This window comes from Lepidochelys kempii, chromosome 6 (assembly GCF_965140265.1).
Source record: "Lepidochelys kempii isolate rLepKem1 chromosome 6, rLepKem1.hap2, whole genome shotgun sequence".
Taxonomy (NCBI): Eukaryota; Metazoa; Chordata; order Testudines; family Cheloniidae; genus Lepidochelys; species Lepidochelys kempii.
The window spans coordinates 48,439,684-48,457,882 of record NC_133261.1 but is presented as its reverse complement, the minus strand read 5'-3'; the positions used below and the strand labels follow the sequence as shown (position 1 = coordinate 48,457,882).

At 39.6% G+C, this 18,199-nt stretch overlaps 1 protein-coding gene across 3 annotated transcripts in view; it reads left to right on the top strand.

Moving 5' to 3' along the window:
- PRMT3 (protein arginine methyltransferase 3) overlaps positions 1 to 18,199 on the top strand; it is a 103,410-nt gene that overhangs the window by 54,293 nt on the left and 30,918 nt on the right. For all 3 annotated transcript variants that reach the window (XR_012159379.1, XM_073347845.1, XM_073347844.1), the window contains 2 exons: positions 7,521 to 7,708; positions 13,774 to 13,860. Coding sequence is in view for 2 of the 3 variants with exons in the window: in XM_073347845.1 (XP_073203946.1) it covers positions 7,521 to 7,708; positions 13,774 to 13,860 (275 nt within the window). In the remaining variant the exon portion in view is untranslated. The remainder of the gene's footprint in view (positions 1 to 7,520; positions 7,709 to 13,773; positions 13,861 to 18,199) is intronic.

The window sequence follows — 18,199 nt, the reverse complement described above, 5'->3', positions numbered from 1 at the left end:
GCATGGTTCTTTAGACATCTTCTTTTAGAAGTAGACATACTCCATATGCTAAGACACTTAGACAGGAAATAAGGGTTACTGACCTAGAAGGGGAAAAGAAAAGAGCCACAAAGGTAACAAATAAGAGGTGCAAACCAAATTTTGTGCATTAAGTTTGAAAGTGTTGGCATTAATTTTTGGGTGTAAGTCAGAGTAAAAGCAACATAGCACTAAATTAGAGAAACGGTGTTGGGAAAATTGGGTTTTAAGGTAAGCAGTTAATATAGTTGGCACATATAGAGATTGTTTTAGACACAGGAAACATTGTGAAAAAGGCAAGAATTTATAAATATGGCAATGTTTCATGGTTTTTTACACATACATGTTTATGCCAGGGAAGGTGTGCTCTTCCTCTTCTAGAACAAAAAAGACAGAGGTGGGTTGGATAGACTAATTTGCCCAATTTAAGTGGTTTTGATAGTAATATAATGGGGACTATAAATAAGTCTTTAACATATTTCATACTGTTCCTGTGATACTGTTGTCTAGATTTTGCATTTGTATACATTTTCTTAATGTAAGATTTCTACCTCTCTTATATTTCAAATTGACCTTTTCTATTGCAGCTGTTCACACTGTTTTTCCATGTTGTACTAACCATGCCTGTATTCAGTTTCACTATGCTGACTTAATGATTGGATTAACGACTTTGTAACCACGCTCACTGCAGTGCACTGTTTTGATTGCAATGTGCTATCATGCGATTAGAGGTGCAGCAGCAAAAAGGGCACTCTTGTGGAGTTGTGTGGAATTCAGTTATAATGTTGAAGATTACACGTGAACAGGAAATTAGTATTCCTGTGTTAAAGAAAAAAACACAATATGTAGTGTTGCTCCAGTTTCATGCTTTTTGATTTACAGTCGTGCACAGAAACTCCAGTCAGAACTGGGATCCAATGTGTTAGGCTTCCTATAGATACCTATTAATAGGTAGTCCTTGTCCTGAATTGCTTACGGTGTAATTTAGCTATGTTAAAGATTTTTGATATTCTGTAATGTAACAGTGGCATTTAGTAATGCTTTTTTCCCCCTGATTGCTGCAAGGACATCTTAGAACATCAAGAAATCTTTGCCCTCCCATTTAACCTAGTGTACTATCCATGTTGAAAAAGGGAGGTGGTATATTGCTCTCCATCTGCACTGCTGGAAGGATTGTTAGAAATCTGAGCCTTCCTCATTTTCCTCAAGGGACAGAACATGCTGGCTCAGCAGCAGTCCTAGGAATTCTCTCATCCTTTTTTCCTCAGAGTAATTCCATGTTGTTCAACCGCTGTCTGTCCAGCTCATTTAGCTAGTTTTTAAATAGAGTACTTTTTCCTTTAGGCATTGATAATCACTGTTCTTCTGCCAGCTGGTATGAAAAGTGAATAGGCTGCCTCTGAGACAGACCGATGTCACCCCATAAATTAGCCAGCAGGTGGGGTTCAGGCAGCAAAAAACCCCTAATCTCCATAGCACAAAAAGGTCAGTTCTGCAGTACATGTGAGCAGCAGTAGAACTAAACACTTCCAAACCCAGACAGCTAAAAGTATAAATCAGTTGTAGGATGAATCTTTCTGGCCAGCCTTCAGCTAGAGATACAATATTAAGGTCCTGAACTTTGGAACACATTTTATTCTTGGATCTCTAACCACTTTACAAGGTGGATAAGTATTAGGGTCTCTCCTTTGTCAAATTTCCTGACTTCAGAAGAGATTGTGACTTGTCCACAGTTTTTGCAGTAAGTCAGGCTGAGCCTGGAATGGAGTCTAGATCTCCAGTTTTATGCTTTATCAATTAGGTACTAGCTGCCCCAACTTATTTTACCAGCTCCCCATAGTAATTGGTGCCAAAATATCTGGGGTGACACGTGTGTGACTGGTTCCTCTCGGGGTGCAACCTCGAACTAGGGTACCACTGAGCCTGTCTGACCCACCAGCCTGGGCTCCCTTTACACTGTAGTGCTGTAACAGGCCCTCAAGCCCTCACCAGCACAAATACAGGTAGGGACACACTCAGCTGCAGCTACAGACATGTGCTGAGATCAGCTCTGTATGGAAAGGCTCCGCTAAATTCCTAAGGCACTCCCAGTTGGAGCGTAAACCCAAAGTTATGCTGTCTTGCATTGCACAGAGAACTGTACAGCGTAAGCTCGTGAAATTCGCCCCTTCCCTCAGTGTAGAGAGGAATATACACAGGTTTCTGCCCCAAGTTATGCTTTCCACAAACTAGTTTTAGACAAAACAAAACAAGTTTATAAACTACAAAAGAGAGATTTTAAGCCATTATAAGTGATTGCAAACAGATCAAAGCAGATTACCTAGCAAATAAACAAAACCACAGACTGAATTTAACACACTAGATGGGTAGGATATGAATTAGCAAATCCTCACTATGAGTGATAAACAGGCTGGAAGATTCTTAAGGCACAAGCTGCCTTGGCTTTTCAGCTTGGGTTTCCCAGGTTTTCATACACAGGCTAGAAATCCCTTTAGCCTGGGACCATCACTTCCCCCCTTTCAGTCTTTTTGTTTCCAGGTGTGTTGTTGTAGGGAGAGTGAGGTCCCCTCATGATGTCATTTTCCCCCTTTTATATCTTCTTCTCACTTGCTGGAAAGCTCTTCTGCTGTGACCTGAGTCAAACCGTTCCCATTGTGTAGTGCTATCTCTGAGAGGTTTCTATTATACACAATTCCTGAGGTAATCCTTGTGCTTGTATGCCTTTCCTCAACAAGCCATTAATATTGTTTGGCCTTTTTACTGTTGTACCTGAAAGGCTGCTTGTGGGTGTTTTCAACTTTGCAACATAACACATACATAGCCAAACTTCATAACTTCACATATGACAATAGCACATACGATCCAATGAGATGTTAATGTCCAGCAGATGAAGACTTTTAGAATATCATCTCATAAGGCATACTTTGTACAAATATCCTAATTACATGACAGTGGTGAATATTGGGGTGCCAGGGTGTCTCAATGCGTACAGAATATAATACCTTTATTTGAGAATGAAAAGTTCTTGTTACACAATGCCTATCTGTTCATTATGCATAGCTTTTTTTTCTTGATCAGGCATGTTTTCCCATATATTTAGATGAAATACACAGTGATTGTGAGTGGGCTAGGTACACAAGGTTTTATTTTTGTATTTAGAATCCCCATTGGGGGGGGGCGGGGGAGTCATGTTTGCTTGTTCATGACCAGATGACATTATTGTTCACTTGGAATTATTTCTATATACCCTGAGGTTTATAGTCTTACCCTTTTAATGTCCTGAAATTTGTGAGGCATTACTAAGGAATAAAGGATTTCCCATCTTACTCTGTTCACCACGTGAGCTGTTACCGGTGACAAATGATTTCTGGGCAGTGAGTCGAGAAGGACACAGATGTCAAAGCTATAAATTTGTGAGCTGGCTGCTGAGTGCTTCTGTCCAATCAGCATTTTGTTAATTTCACCTGTGAGATGGAATAAGTATTCAATTATAGCTTCAGTCAGAGAAAACTAAATGACAGACATGTCAGGATTGGATGGGAAAAGGTTAGGAATGGGTCAGACAAAGGTGGAATGGGGAGGGTTTAATTTTTAGAAACAACAAGGAGGATGGGGAGTGAAACTGACCAATATGATTAAAGCTAGTTATTTTAAATATTTACAGACCTACTTTCCTATAAATCATGGGATAAATGGGGTGAAAGGAGAGACTTTAACTGATAGGAATGTGTGTAGTTTTGATGATCTAAGTATCAGAATCAATATTTACATCTCTGGCAAAAGCTCTTAATTTTTATAAAGCACTCAGATACCATGGCGATGAGCATGGTATAAATCCATAGCCACCGTTGGATTTGTAATTATTACAGATAATTTGGAAGTCAGACATCCATTTAGGTCCCTTTACAAGTGTATGTGAAGTCCATGTTGTTACCAAACATAAGAATTTAAGCCTTACGTTGCTGCATAAAATTCTTTAAATCCCATTGTCAGGATAAGATTAAAAACAATTTAAGCATAGCTGTACCTGTTCCTGCTATTTGGCGGGGGGGATCTTGAGTCTTGTCTGTTTTTCCAGAGATGCCACTGTTCTAAAAATCATTGCGGTGTCTGAGCAACATTATAAAAGGGCAAATAGTTCTACAAACAGTGGCACATGTGTTATGGTCCTTTGCCCATGTGTCCTGGCTGTGTAACAGTCTGGTTTAACTCTATGTGCAGGGCTTGTTAATTCATTTTTGGTTGATAGACTATAGATGATTTGGGCACTTAGTGTTTACCCTCCAATTGTTGTTTAGAGCTTACTCTAGTCTAATTAATCATAAGTTTTGCAGCTGGTTTAGGAGTTTGGCACTCAGTGGAAGTAATGTTAAAGCAATTGGATGGTATACCTGTCTTTCAGGTTTAACATACAAGGTAAATCATCTCCTGTTGACATAAATTGGTTAGTCTCTAAGGTGCCACAAGTACTCCTTTTGTTTTTGCGAATACAGACTAACACGGCTGTTACTCTGTAATGTCTTGACACAATGGTTCAGAAATTTGCAGGTTGCCATTTCTTCCCTCACACATCACAATCCTAGTGCCACCTGCTTGCTAGCATGTCATTATATACTGTACCACACTATTGCTAAGAGCTGCAGGATCTGACCAACACACATGCACTTTTGAGAGTACCATCACAATATTCCCTTCCTCTGCTGCCCCTGGAAGCAAAATTCCTTATTGTTTTGGAACCCTTCCTGCAAACCTTATTAGCCAATTCACAGAGCAGCAGTAACATTCAGGACATTTTGCTTGCTTCGTGAGTCGGTTATTACATAGTCTGCATTCTCATTGGGGTGTCCCTTGTGATCCAGGAGGAGGCTTGGAATGCTGGGAGCAAAAATTAACAAATGCAGTTTGCAAGTCTCTCTGGCACAGACCAGCAATAGGGGAGCTTTGAGAAACTGCAGCCCCTTGTCACTTGCTCCAGGAAACCACTCACAAGCCAGATGCTGGTTTTGTCTGACAGCTGTCAGATGTGTGAAAAGCAACTGATTTGTTGCAAACAGTACATGTTGGGCTGCTGCCCTTTTAGCTCTCATCATGTTGAGTTAATCAGAGCCCTCTCTTGGAAAAAGTCAATAGGTTTGCTTCAGTTTTCTCATCTGTAGAGTGGGGATGATATTCTCCTAATCAGTGGGGTGTTAAAGTAGTTAATACTTAGATTTTATAAATGTTGTTAATCAAGACTATTTAAAAGAGCTAGCCAGAAAGCTATAGTATCTGTTAAGAATATTACACCATGCTTGCTTATTTATGTAGAACTTTTCCAAATGTCAAAGGTGATGCTTTTTTACTGAATATTTTGTATAAAAGAGAGTGGCTTCTTTAGCAAAGATGCCTTTTTTTTTTTTTTTAAACTAAGGAGAACTTCTTTTGGAATGTTACACAAAAGTACCTTTCAGTTTACTATTTCCTCTTTTCAGTGTATTAAAAAGGGAAATTATGTAATCTATTAGTATATTTGTCTTCCTATATATCCCTAGTATCTCACTGATTCCATCATGCTCATTCTCATAAAGCTAAATTTCAAGTATTGAAGATTAAATCAATTTTACAGTTAACCAGATGCTGGAAAAGAAAAGAGAAAGCTAGTTTGGATTTTATTACCTTTTTCTGCACTTCTCTGTAAAAACATTAAAACGGTAAAGTTCCCTGCAATGTGCTTACTACTTATATTTAGACCAAAAAAAGTCCAGTTGTGTGTATTTATTAATCATAAATCCTCCAATAAAGGCTTAACATCTCACCAGTGGCAAGTAGGAAACTTTCCTCTGGGGAGAAACCTAGCCATCTATTCTGTAAAAGGTAAGGTGGCATTTTAACTTCTCAGTCCAGCGTGAGGATAACCTTCCGGCTGATGCAGTGCTGTTCTCCCGAGACTGCAGACTGTGATTTCCAGTGCTACTGCTGTTCACAACTTTTCCAGTCAACACCTGAGTGAAATTGCCACAGGACCAGTTTCACTTCTTAGCATATGTGCAGTGTGCCTCAAGTGGCACGTGACCAGGATTCAATCACTGAATTCAGTCCACTGGTTGGATTATTGGCTTCTCCGGCTTGGGCCGGGTGCTGACAGGGAGTGCGACGTGAACTCTGATCCATGCCCTCCACCAGTTTCACTGTGGGTAACCGTTAAACAAGAGTGTTAGGCCTGTTCTATGCTAGTGGAGGATCGATCTAAGTTACGCAACTTCAGCTATGTTATTCAAGTTGCTGAAGTTGACATACTTAGACCTACTCACCACTGTGTCTTCACTGCTGTGAGTTGACTGCTGCCGCTTCCCCGTCGACTCTGCCTGTACCTCTCATGAGTACAGGAGTTAATGGGAGAGCGCTTGGGGGTTGATTTATCACATCTAGACTAGACGCAATAAATCGACCCCTGCTGAATCGATTGCTGCCCACCGATCTGGCTGATAGTGTAGGCAGACCCTCAGTCTACCACTGCTGTTTGAGAAAGCAATAATCAGAGACAGGTGCTGGTCCTATTCATGGGAAAGGAGCAGTCATAAATGGATGTGGGGAGTGGTAGAGTCCCAAATATAGAGTGTGTGTATGTGTGCGTAGGGAAGAGACTCCTTGAAGATAGGAAGAAGGGGGAGAGAACTCCTCCTCCTTTCCGGCAGCCAGAAGGTATTTCTTAAAAATGCCATCAAACATCTATCAGCCAGAAGCTGATATAAAAGATAGACAGCACTGCAATAGGCATCACGTCATTCTTTCCCTTCTGGTGGAGGACATTTCATGAGGGATTTGCCCTTTCACATTGCTAATAGGCTTTCTTCAGTTTTCCTAAAGGCATTTGGCTAGTAGCTGCCTGGTAAATTTTCAGGCTTTGGTATACTCACGGTAGTTTCAACATAAAAGCCGAAGAATGCCCTATGGCCCAGGGCCTTCTCCATGGAATGTTTCCCCTCCATATCCTGGCAACATGGCTCAACCCTACAGGTATCTTCTCCTGAGGCATGTTGCCAAGGTAGTGTGGGGAAAATTGAATACAGGCAATGACTTGTTTATACTGCTCTATATACTATTATTGAAATGTAAATACAATATTTATATTCCAATTGATTGATTTTATTATATGATAAAAATTAGAAAGGAAGCAATTTTTCAGCTATAGTGCGCTGTGACACTTTTTTGTATTTTTATGTCTGATATTGTAAGCAAGTAGTTTTTAAGTTAGGTGTAAGTTTTTAAGTTAGGGTTACGCAAGACCCATCAGACTCCTGAAAGGGGTACAGTAGTCAAGAAAGGTTGAGAGCCACTGGTCTAGCCTATATATATATATTGTGGCTAAAAGGACTTCAGCCTATGAAACTGTTTGTTGGTTGGATCCCTGTACAAGCACTAAAATCAGTTCCTTTTTTCATTTGTTGTTGCTCACTTAAAAAACTTAGGAGCATCTGAATTCTCATTCTTTTTTCACCTCTAGTCCTTTCTGTTTGTTACAGTCTACCCAGACGTCTGCACCATTAGCCTGGTGGCTATAGGTGATAAGAATAAACATGCAGATAGACTAGCTTTCTGGGATGATGTGTATGGCTTCAACATGTCCTGCATGAAGAAGGCTGTAATTCCAGAAGCTGTTGTGGATGTAGTGGATCCAGGCACACTTATATCTGAAGCCAGTGTCGTTAAGGTACTGTACCAAATACGTCTATAAATTAAAAGCACACTAAATATGCGTTCTTCAGATTTTTTTATTTACATTCATAAATTCTCAAACATAACTATTTTTAATATGGGAAAGATTAATAAAGCATATTTAATCTAGAGAAATCCTGGAACAAATGCAACAAGGTGTTCACAACATTAAAATTTAAACATCAAACACTAAGTGCAGATTCTAAAGTCTGAGGAACTTCTGGCTCCTGATATATAAAAGTAATAATATTAAACTTTTTTTCCTCTAAATCACTTTCCCTACTCCAGGTCTTTCTTCTGCCCCCAGAAGAGAGGAAATAAACTGGTTGTATAATTTGCAATTGTAACTTGCTACAAATTTTGACTTTCATGTCAATTTATATCTTCAGGTTACCCTGAGAACCAGACTGTGCTGTCTTTTCATAGTGACAGTGCAACGGAGATGAGTGATTACAAAGTAAATAGCTTTCATTGTAAACAGATATTGTGATTCTTATTTCATACTGATTCATTTAATATTGTATGTCTACTGGCTGAGGTTAAATTCTAGAACACTCAGTTGTCTGAAATTTTAATGTGTGCACTGAATTGGACATACAGTTCAGGCCACCTCAGTAGGAGAAAGGGTTGCCAGGAAAGAAGTCTTTGTTCCTGTTGGGTGCAGATAAAATGGGCTTGTCTGTAGGCAACTGGAGAGCTTTGGTGAAACACCATCCACTCCTTCTTGTCTTTTTCACCTCCATCCTGGAGAAAAGAGGCAATACTTCAGCAAGAAATGTTAAGACTGTAAGGAGGCAAGACAATCCAACGAGGTCGATGTTCTTTGCTTTCATTAAAAGTTGTTGCTATCTTTCCTTCAAATATTTGAGCTCTTAAACCTATGTAAATTAATTTCTCCTATAATTTCCCTGGATAGTTCCTTCTGTAAAGGAGCTCTGTCCAAATACTTGTAGTGCCCATGGCTTCCCTAGTTTACATTCATCTCTTATCAAATACAAGGTTATCTCATATTTATAAACTTTATGCCAGAGGTTAAAATATGGCCAGTGGGCTGTCTGTCTTGATTACAAGTGTTATACTTGCTGTGTTATAACCTGTCCAGGATGAATTATCAATGACTTCAGAATGTGCTGGTATGCTGCCAACTCAAAATTAACATGGAGTTATGGGCAGCTCCACAACAGCCCGAAATACGCTACCTATGCAAGGTTTTGTACATCTATATGTCCCAATATCATGTTGAGGATGTGTGTGTATATAATTACATCCAGGAAGAAAAAGGTAAAAACGTTAAGGTTTCAGAATGAAATGCTCAAAAGTTACGAAATGCCAGTTGCCAGTGCAGCCTTTATTTGCCCGTATTTTGTATTTTTCCAACAAGACTGCTTGCCTCATTCAGTGCCCAGGAAGGATCTATCTTACTGAATAAACAGCTATTCAATATTTAATTCCATTCTCTTTATTCTGTGTGTTCCCATGTCTTATTTACTGCTCCAAGCCCTGCACTTAATACAGAATTAATTTCCTTTTGGGATTTTCTTTGCTGCGTTTTCTTGGGCTTTTCTCTGTTGTCATAATTTCTTGTTGTTTACAGACGTTATTGAATTTTTCAACATGCCTATGAGATGGTGGTGGTATTCCCATTTTACACATGGGAAACTGAGGTATAGTTTAAAGCTAAAATTGTCTACTGTCCACTAACTTTGGGTGCCCAGCTTGAGAAGCCTAGGGCTAGATTTTTTTTCAAAGTACTTAGCATTTTATAGCAATTCATAGGTCCAGAGCAGAGTTCCTGCTGATGCAGCAGAGTGCTCAGCACTTCTGCAGCTAAAACTCCAGGTGGCCACACAGTGGCCACCTATGAACATTTTGGTTCACGTGTGTCAGAGACTGGGATGTGGACAATCATGCCTAGTAATTGGAGCAGGAATCAGTAGCCAGGAATTGGAGCCCAGGGTCAGAGCTGGAGTCAGAGGCCAGATGCCAGCGTTGAAGGGTCAGAGCCAGATTACCAGTAGTGTGTCAAGGCAGGAGCAAGTTTGGGAACAAGCAGAAGCTGGTGTGGGAGCTATCACAGCTGCTGCTTCTGGGCTTGAGAGAGAGGCTGCTGAATCTTCCAACCAGTCAGGGAGTATAGCCAGTTAGGCTGCCTACTAGAGGCCAACTGCACTTGTTCAGTTGCCTGGAGACTGATTCTGCTGCAGTGCCTGATTCCCGACAGTGTTATTTGCCCAGTATCGCACAGGAACTCGTGCCAGACTCAGGGATAGAATCCAATTCTCCATGATAGCACTGAACTGCCTTAAGCATTAGACCCTCCTTTCTCTACCTGCCTTAATTCTGGCATTTCCTAACTTTAGAGTTCTTGTTTTTTGCAACCTAACATTCTTATATGTCAAGGTTCCTCCCCCACTCTGAACTCTAGGGTACAGATGTGGGGACCTGCATGAAAAACTCCTAAGCTTATCTTTACCAGCTTAGGTCAAAACTTCCCCAAGGTACAAAATATTCCACCCGTTGTCCTTGGACTGGCCGCTACCACCACCAAACTAATACTGGTTACTGGGGAAGAGCTGTTTGGACGCGTCCTTCCCCCCAAAATACTTCCCAAAACCTTGCACCCCACTTCCTGGACAAGGTTTGGTAAAAAGCCTCACCAATTTGCCTAGGTGACTACAGACCCAGACCCTTGGATCTTAAGAACAATGAACAATCCTCCCAACACTTGCACCCCCCCTTTCCTGGGAAATGTTGGATAAAAAGCCTCACCAATTTGCATAGGTGACCACAGACCCAAACCCTTGGATCTGAGAACAATGAAAAAGCATTCAGTTTCTTACAAGAAGACTTTTAATAAAAATAGAAGTAAATAGAAATAAAGAAATCCCCCCTGTAAAATCAGGATGGTAGATATCTTTCAGGGTAATTAGATTCAAAACATAGAGAACCCCTCTAGGCAAAACCTTAAGTTACAAAAAAGATACACAGACAGAAATAGTTATTCTATTCAGCACAATTCTTTTCTCAGCCATTTAAAGAAATCATAATCTAATACATACCTAGCTAGATTACTTACTAAAAGTTCTAAGACTCCATTCCTGGTCTATCCCCGGCAGAAACCAGCATATAGACAGACGGAGACCCTTTGTTTCTCTCCCTCCTCCCAGCTTTTGAAAGTATCTTGTCTCCTCATTGGTCATTTTGGTCAGGTGGCAGCGAGGTTACCTTTAGCTTCTTAACCCTTTACAGGTGAGAGGAGCTTTCCCCTGGCCAGGAGGGATTTCAAAGGGGTTTACCCTTCCCTTTATATTTATGACACCTGGAGACTGGTTCTGCTGTAGTGCCTGATTCCTGACAGTGTGATTTGCCCAGTATCGCACAGGAACTCGTGCCAGACTCAGGGATAGAATCCAATTCTCCATGATAGCACTGAACTGCCTTAAGCATTAGACCCTCCTTTCTTACCTGCCTTAATTCTGGCATTTCCTAACTTTAGAGTTCTTGTTTTTTGCAACCTAACGTTCTTATAATGTAGTATTTTTTTTTATGTAGTTTCTTAACCTCTTATAACTACGTCCTGTAGAACCATTCTGACACCCACATGGGTCATTAGCAAGGTTAGGAACTTTAGATCTTCAACATGGGTCATCTGATACTTGGGCTAATGGAACAGCGGGTAACAATAGAAGGCTGTTCTCTTTTCTGAACCTGCCATAAAAGGGGGATTGAGACACGTTTTGCCAGTGAGTTTCACAGTTATTTGTTAGACAGTAGAGGAATATTGAGGCTTGAGGAATATTGGGTTCAATTTTAGATTTTCTAGGAGAGTGTTCTCTAGTGGTTTTAGACCTGCTCTTGTCCTTCTTCCTGTTCCTGCCCTTCTTCTTACTGTTCTCAGACCTTCTCTGATCTTGCTTATGTCTCCTCAATTCCTGTTCCTATCCTCACCCATCTGCGCTCCAGTGTGGTTGTTTGCTCCTTCTCCTCCTCTTCTTCCCACCACCAGCTGCGGGGGCGGAGGGGGAAGGGGCATTGATAGCACAGGTGAGGCTATCACTTCACTCTCCGTTCTTGTGCTTGGCACCACCCCACAGCTGAGGAGCTGTGTCAGAAAGGCCAGCTTTGCCCCTGCAACCTAAGGTGGAGCTTGCTCTGTGAGGATGGTGCAGTTTGGTCAGTGCTAGGAATCTGTGGGAATACATCATGCTCAATGCAGACAGAATCTTTGGAGAATTTAGCTGCTGAGCTCCAGCAAGTCTCTGTGAGATTTATTCCAAGGCTTATAATTTTGGCATATTTGGGTGAATTTTTACATGGTTAACAAAAGGCATATCCTTGATACAAAGGCCACCCCCTACCAAATTTCGTGCTCCAAAGGATGGTGGTGCTGGTGCTTTTTATTGAAACCACTGAACCAATGTTTAACATGGACAAATCAGACTTAAGCAGACACCTGTTATGGAAAATTTCAGCCTGAGCAGTCTTTTAGGCTAAGTCATAACTGAAAACAGGGTCTTTTAATAGGTAGTGTCTTAACTGAAGGTGTTGCTCCTTACTCTACCTATAATATAGCACTAACGCTATTTCTGTCATATGACTAAACACACTAGTCTTAAAGTTAAATATGTATTTATTCTATCAAATAGTGCAGTAAGCTCTTTTTAATATATACCTTTAGGGACAATCATTGTCTGAGCTGTATAAGAAGGCCAAGGTATCTGTTCATAAAATAGGCCTGTCATCATACAATTCCAATATAATGCTTACACTCTTTTACAGTTTAAATTTATTCTTTTTACATATTTTTTAGTAACAATAATATCTTTCAAATAAATCCATAAATCTTGAGCTCCTTTGTTGCTTGTGCAATGAGCACTAAGAAGTAGTAAAATTAATGAGGGAAGCAAGAAGGACATTACAGGTAAACAATTTTAATCAGTAACTGTTCCACATAATAAATGGATTTAAAATATCTAGGAAATTATAAAAATGTTCCTATTCATCATAAGATTATTAAAGGAAAAAGTTTAGTACACTTTCCTCACATTAGCTGTTTCATTAATTTTGAGTATTGCCTATTAGAATTGTGCTCAGAAAAATATTCTGTAAAGGGCGTACAGCATCGAGAAATGTTTGAGCATTACCCTGATGTTCAGCTAAACTGTGGAAGAGTATAGGCATTAGAAGTGTACTCTTTTTAAACTCAGTAAAATGTTCAGTTATCCTTCATTCTTAGCTAAAATGTGCTGGCCATGCTGCACAGATTTTGAATTTGCTGTAAGTAAGCAAAACAAAAGAATCCGTACAGTACAAAAATGTGCAGTGTGAGGTATTTTCTGAGCTATGACAAGATTGAATATGTAATGAGGCTCTGTTGATAATGGTACTGAGTTTTCTTACTAGTTTCAAATTTTTAACCCACAGTATGCATACAGCATAACAGGTAGCTACAACGCAGGTTCCCCAATTGGCCTTGTCAGTATTCCTCAACTGTAACATGGAGGACTGTCTTTTCAAGGTTTGGAGAGTAGAAGTCTCCGTGGTTAACCATTCTTTTCTGCTGAACCTGCCAACGTTGGTGCCAGTTAATATTAATAAGCTCTTTGAGATATGGGCAAATGTCCATGGGAAGCTAGACTGAAACCAACAACTCATTCAGCTTAAGCTACTGTTGGCCAAGACATCCAAATGGGTATAGTCTACGTCTCTACCAGCCTTAACAAGACTTCAACCAATGGTGAAAGGCTCCATATCACAACTTCTATTTAGTGTCTTTCTTTATGTTAAGTTTAAATGTTTGGGAATGATGGTTATAGACAGATATTTGTGGGTTGCACAAATATTGCTTAATTATATTATAAAACAGTTCTAGGTTTTTTAGAAAATTCCAATATGTAGCATTGTTTACTCTCTCCCACTGAGGAGTTGAATCAGTAGTGTACTATGAGTTGTCTTTTTTTTTTTTTTTTTTTTTAAGGGAGGGTGTAGTAAGTTCATCTGAGTTGTATATTTAATTCTGATTAAACTGTTTATTGTCAAATTTGTTTCCCTTTTTGATAGTGTATAGACTGTCTCACAACATCCATTCCAGATCTGGAGTTTTCATCAGATTTCACTTTAATTATTACTGAAAACACTGTGTGTACGGTAAGGCAACTTATTCTTTCTAACATTGTCCTTGATTGGCAGGCCAGTGCATTCATTAAAGTGCTGATAATAAATGAATGTAACTATTGCCATTAACAGTTCATCTGTGCATTTACAGAGGTGTGAAACTGGTCCTTTAAATAGATTAATGCATTTTTTAGCTGTTACTATTTGGGTATCCATTATTAGTGGAGTCTGAAAGGACTGCCAAGATTCCATACATACGGTTTTCACAAGATGGTGCGTGAGAGGGAGGTACAGTGTTGGCTTTTTCACTGAAAGTTTTGTTACTTTTCACCTACATTGCACCTGTTTTGTCTGCATTTAGCTTTAAACAATTGCTGATTGCACTCAGGCACTGGAGTAGCTAGAGAATATAATGCTGTAAAATATCAAACCTTTTCTAAACTCCTATGTCTGTACATAGCTGTTTGTACTACTTTTGTGTATCATCCCGAGTCATGAGATATACCTAATTAATTTATTGTGCATCTTAAGAGGCACCTTACAAGGCTGTAGAAAACATGTACATGTAATCAGACAATTTAATATATACACTCCATGTGCAGAATTAAGGTTGTTAAAATTGAATTTCCTATCTCTTGGGGCTTATCACATCAACCTTAATGTTTTCTTATAGTTATTTAATCATTTGTTATGGCACCATTAGTGAGGGCCATTGCTCTTGTGCTGGGTGCTTTCAGTAGAAATATTTCTGTGGGCTTGTGTTCACAGCAAGTTAAGTGAGCTGCAAGCCAACATGTGAATCTACAACACACTTTCTTGCCATTCATTAACTTGCCATGTGGACCCGCTATGGCGCACTAACAGTTCCGTAATTGCCGTAGTGTGCCGTACTGTTGGAAGGGTGTACATCAAAGCATGCTATGGAACTTCTACCCTGCCATAGCAGGGTCCACATGACGAGTTAGTTCACGGCAAGCTAATGAGCTGTAGATTCACATACTGGCTTGCTGCACACTAAACTTGCTGTGTAGACAAGCCCTTTTTAAAGTACAGAAGTACTTTAAATGTTCAGAAGTACAATGCAAAACTATAGATCAAATATACAGGCATAGCCATCTGTCACAGGCACTGTGCACGTAAGTGGAATTATTTTTAATGCCTGATTTCTTATTTAAATGTGTATTTCAAATGCAGCCTTGCAAAATTATCATGAAAAGATTTAAGTTCAAGCGCAAAATCTACCAGACCAGCTATTACCATGATGGAGACAATAGTGGCTTAGGGGGAAAATCTAGTGAAATTTTACTTAAAATTACCCTGGGAAAGCAGGTGCACACAATTTTGTAAAGTTTCCTTAATATGTAACTGCTTGTTAAATGTATACCATAAAAATAAGTAGGAAAGTGTGAATTGCTTTAGTGATGTTACATTTTGAATTTCCTGTCTTCTGTGTACCTGATTTCTCAATTAAAATAGCATTTTTATGCATTTTTTCCAATTAATGTGTATTAGAACAAAAGGGTGAACTTTATTAATAGGCTGTTGTAATAGGTGCTGAAGGCACAGTCCTGGAGCGTGCTGTGCATCTTAAACTCAAATTGATTTTGGTGGGAGTTGTAGATGCCTGCTATCTTGCAGCAAGTGCTCAGTATGTCACAGAATTTAGGACAGAAAGAGACAAACCGAATGTGTAAACAGTAATGTGAAAGGACAGCAGCCTAGTGTATGTGTTAAATTCTATTGCTGCAAGAAAATGATGTGCATTTCTTCTGACATAAGCAGTCACAGATTGGGCAAAAGGATATGTATAGCCATATAATAAATATAGAATTCAAAAACTCACATTAATGTAATGTTAAAATCGAGAAATTAGCTACACAAGTCAGGAAATCTTAAAATCTAACCACTTCCTAGCACTCTGCGTGTACCTCCCAATAATGCTATTGGCCGTGTGTGTCAAGAGGAGTAAAAATATGCATTGTTGGGTGTTTCTCCATGTTTAGTAAATTGAAATGTTGTGATTAACATTGTGCTCTTGTTTATTGAATGTGTGTCAAGCAAAGTGAAATGTGCAAATTCTAAGTGCAATTCTGTTATATGCATAAACATTTCATAATAAAATGTTAAATATTGCCTAATTAAAAACTTGAAAACATTTTATTTTTTAATTGTGACAAAATGATTTCTTGACCTTGTAACCAAATAAAAATGCTGGTGTAGGGTGAGACTGATTTTTTTGCTCTTCTTTGAATAATTATGATCAGTTAGAGAACCCCACGTGGTCTTTGTCGTCCTGTATTGTTTGATAGAGCAAAAAAGGATATTGGTTAAAATATTACTTTCCTCTAATACTGGACCTTTACAAAATCTTCTTCTATTGTTGTGCAACTCTTTTAAGGTAATGTAGGTTAGGTGTTGATTTAAGTTTTGAAGCTTTGTGAGCTCTTGTGGTTTGTTTCTGGAATTTTCTGATTAACACAGGTCTTAAAAAACCAAGTAGAAATCTCTCAAGTATTTTGCACTTAATCATGTCGGATTATTGACATTTTATGAGTGGAATTTCCACTCCTTTTATGATGGAGTGTGGAGGTTTAGTTAGAGGCTGACAGTCCATCTGTCACATCAGGCTGCCTAACCTTGCAGTAAATGAACAATAAAAGTCCATATTTGTATTGAGAATTTTTGAGGTACAGTTCTGTGCTTTGAAAACAGCATTACAAGACTTTCCTTGAATGCATCAGCTTCTGTGTTTTTAATATGCTATTTTATATTTTACACTATAGGAAGAAAATCTAAAAGCTTTTTATGTATCTGACAAAAGTTCTGATAAAAGAAAATGATGTACGTACCTGCTCTGACTTTCGTGTTCTTTAACATAAAAATGACACTGTACTTTGTTGTATGCAGTGTTGTTGTAACTGTCGGTCTGAGGATATCAGAGAAACAAGGTGGGTGGGGTAATAACTTTTATTGGATCAACTTCTGTTGGTGAGAGAGACAAGCTTTTGAGCTTACACAGAACTCTTCTTCAGGTCTGGGAAATTGACTAGCTAAATACTAGGTGGAAGAGATTGTTTAGCATAAGTAGATGACACATATTTCAAAGGGCCATGCAAGACGAGGTGGCCTGTTAATAGGCCTCCAGTCACAGCGAGGAAAGGAGAGGACGGGGGAGTAGTTGTGGGTCGAGTGTTAATGGGTTATAGATTGTTGTAATAAGCCATAAATCGAGTGGCTCTGTTCAGTCCATGCTTTTTAGTGTCTGGCAAAGTTGTGGCTGTGACATGGTACAGTCTAGACTAGTGAGTAGCTGTGCCCTCTATCCTGGGGTGCCCTTTCCACTGTTCTGCTGCTGTAGCTGCCCGTCAGGACTGCTCACAAACAGCCTATGGCATGTAAGGACTAGTCTACGCTGGCAATGCTAAAGTGCTGCCACAGCAAAGCTTTCATGTGCCTTGTGCGGTTGCAGTGCAGCTCTGGGGGAGAGCTCGCCCAGCGCTCTGAAAAAACGACCTCCACGAAGGGCTTAGCTACCAGTGCTGGTGCGCTGTCTACCCTGGCGCTTTACAGCGCTGAAACTTGCTGCGCTCAGGGGGGTGTTTTTTCACGCCCCTGCGTGAGAAAGTTGCGGTGCTATAAATTGCCACTGTAGACAAGCCCTAAGTTACTCCCAGCTATGTCCGGGTGCACTTGTAGCCTGCCAGTCACGCCTAAGCACTCTCTAGCCTGAATTACATTGCAGGGTGACCCCAAAACACTCCCAGTCCCAGATTTTCCCCCAGAAATGTATGTTTTGTACTGCCTAGCCCAGGGGTCGGCAACCTTTCAGAAGTGGTGTGCGGAGTCTTCATTTATTCACTCTAATTTAAGGTTTCGCATGCCAGTAATACATTTTAACGTTTTTAGAAGGTCTCTTTCTATAAGTCTATAATATATAACTAAACTATTGTGGTATGTAAAGTAAATAAGGTTTTTAAAATATTTAAGAAGCTTCATTTAAAATTAAATTAAAATGCAGAGCCCCCCCGACCGGTGGCCAGGACCCGGGCAGTGTGAGTGCCGCTGAAAATCAGCTCACGTGCCACCTTTGGCACATGTACCATAGGTTGCCTACCCCTGGCCTAGGCCTTTCTTAGATAATACAAGCATATATAAAGTCCATCGTTTTTATTAATAGCAATAATATGCACAAATCTTACCTCAAGTGGAGTTTCCCAAACGTTTCTATTCAAAGACACTGGTTTAGATAAACTTGTTTTATTGTTAAAATCTCTTTGCAGTTAATTAAAGTGAATACAAGTAATGCTGAATAAAAGGCAGAAATGGTTACAAGACAGATAAAGATAAAAAGCCACTGGTGCCTAACTTAACT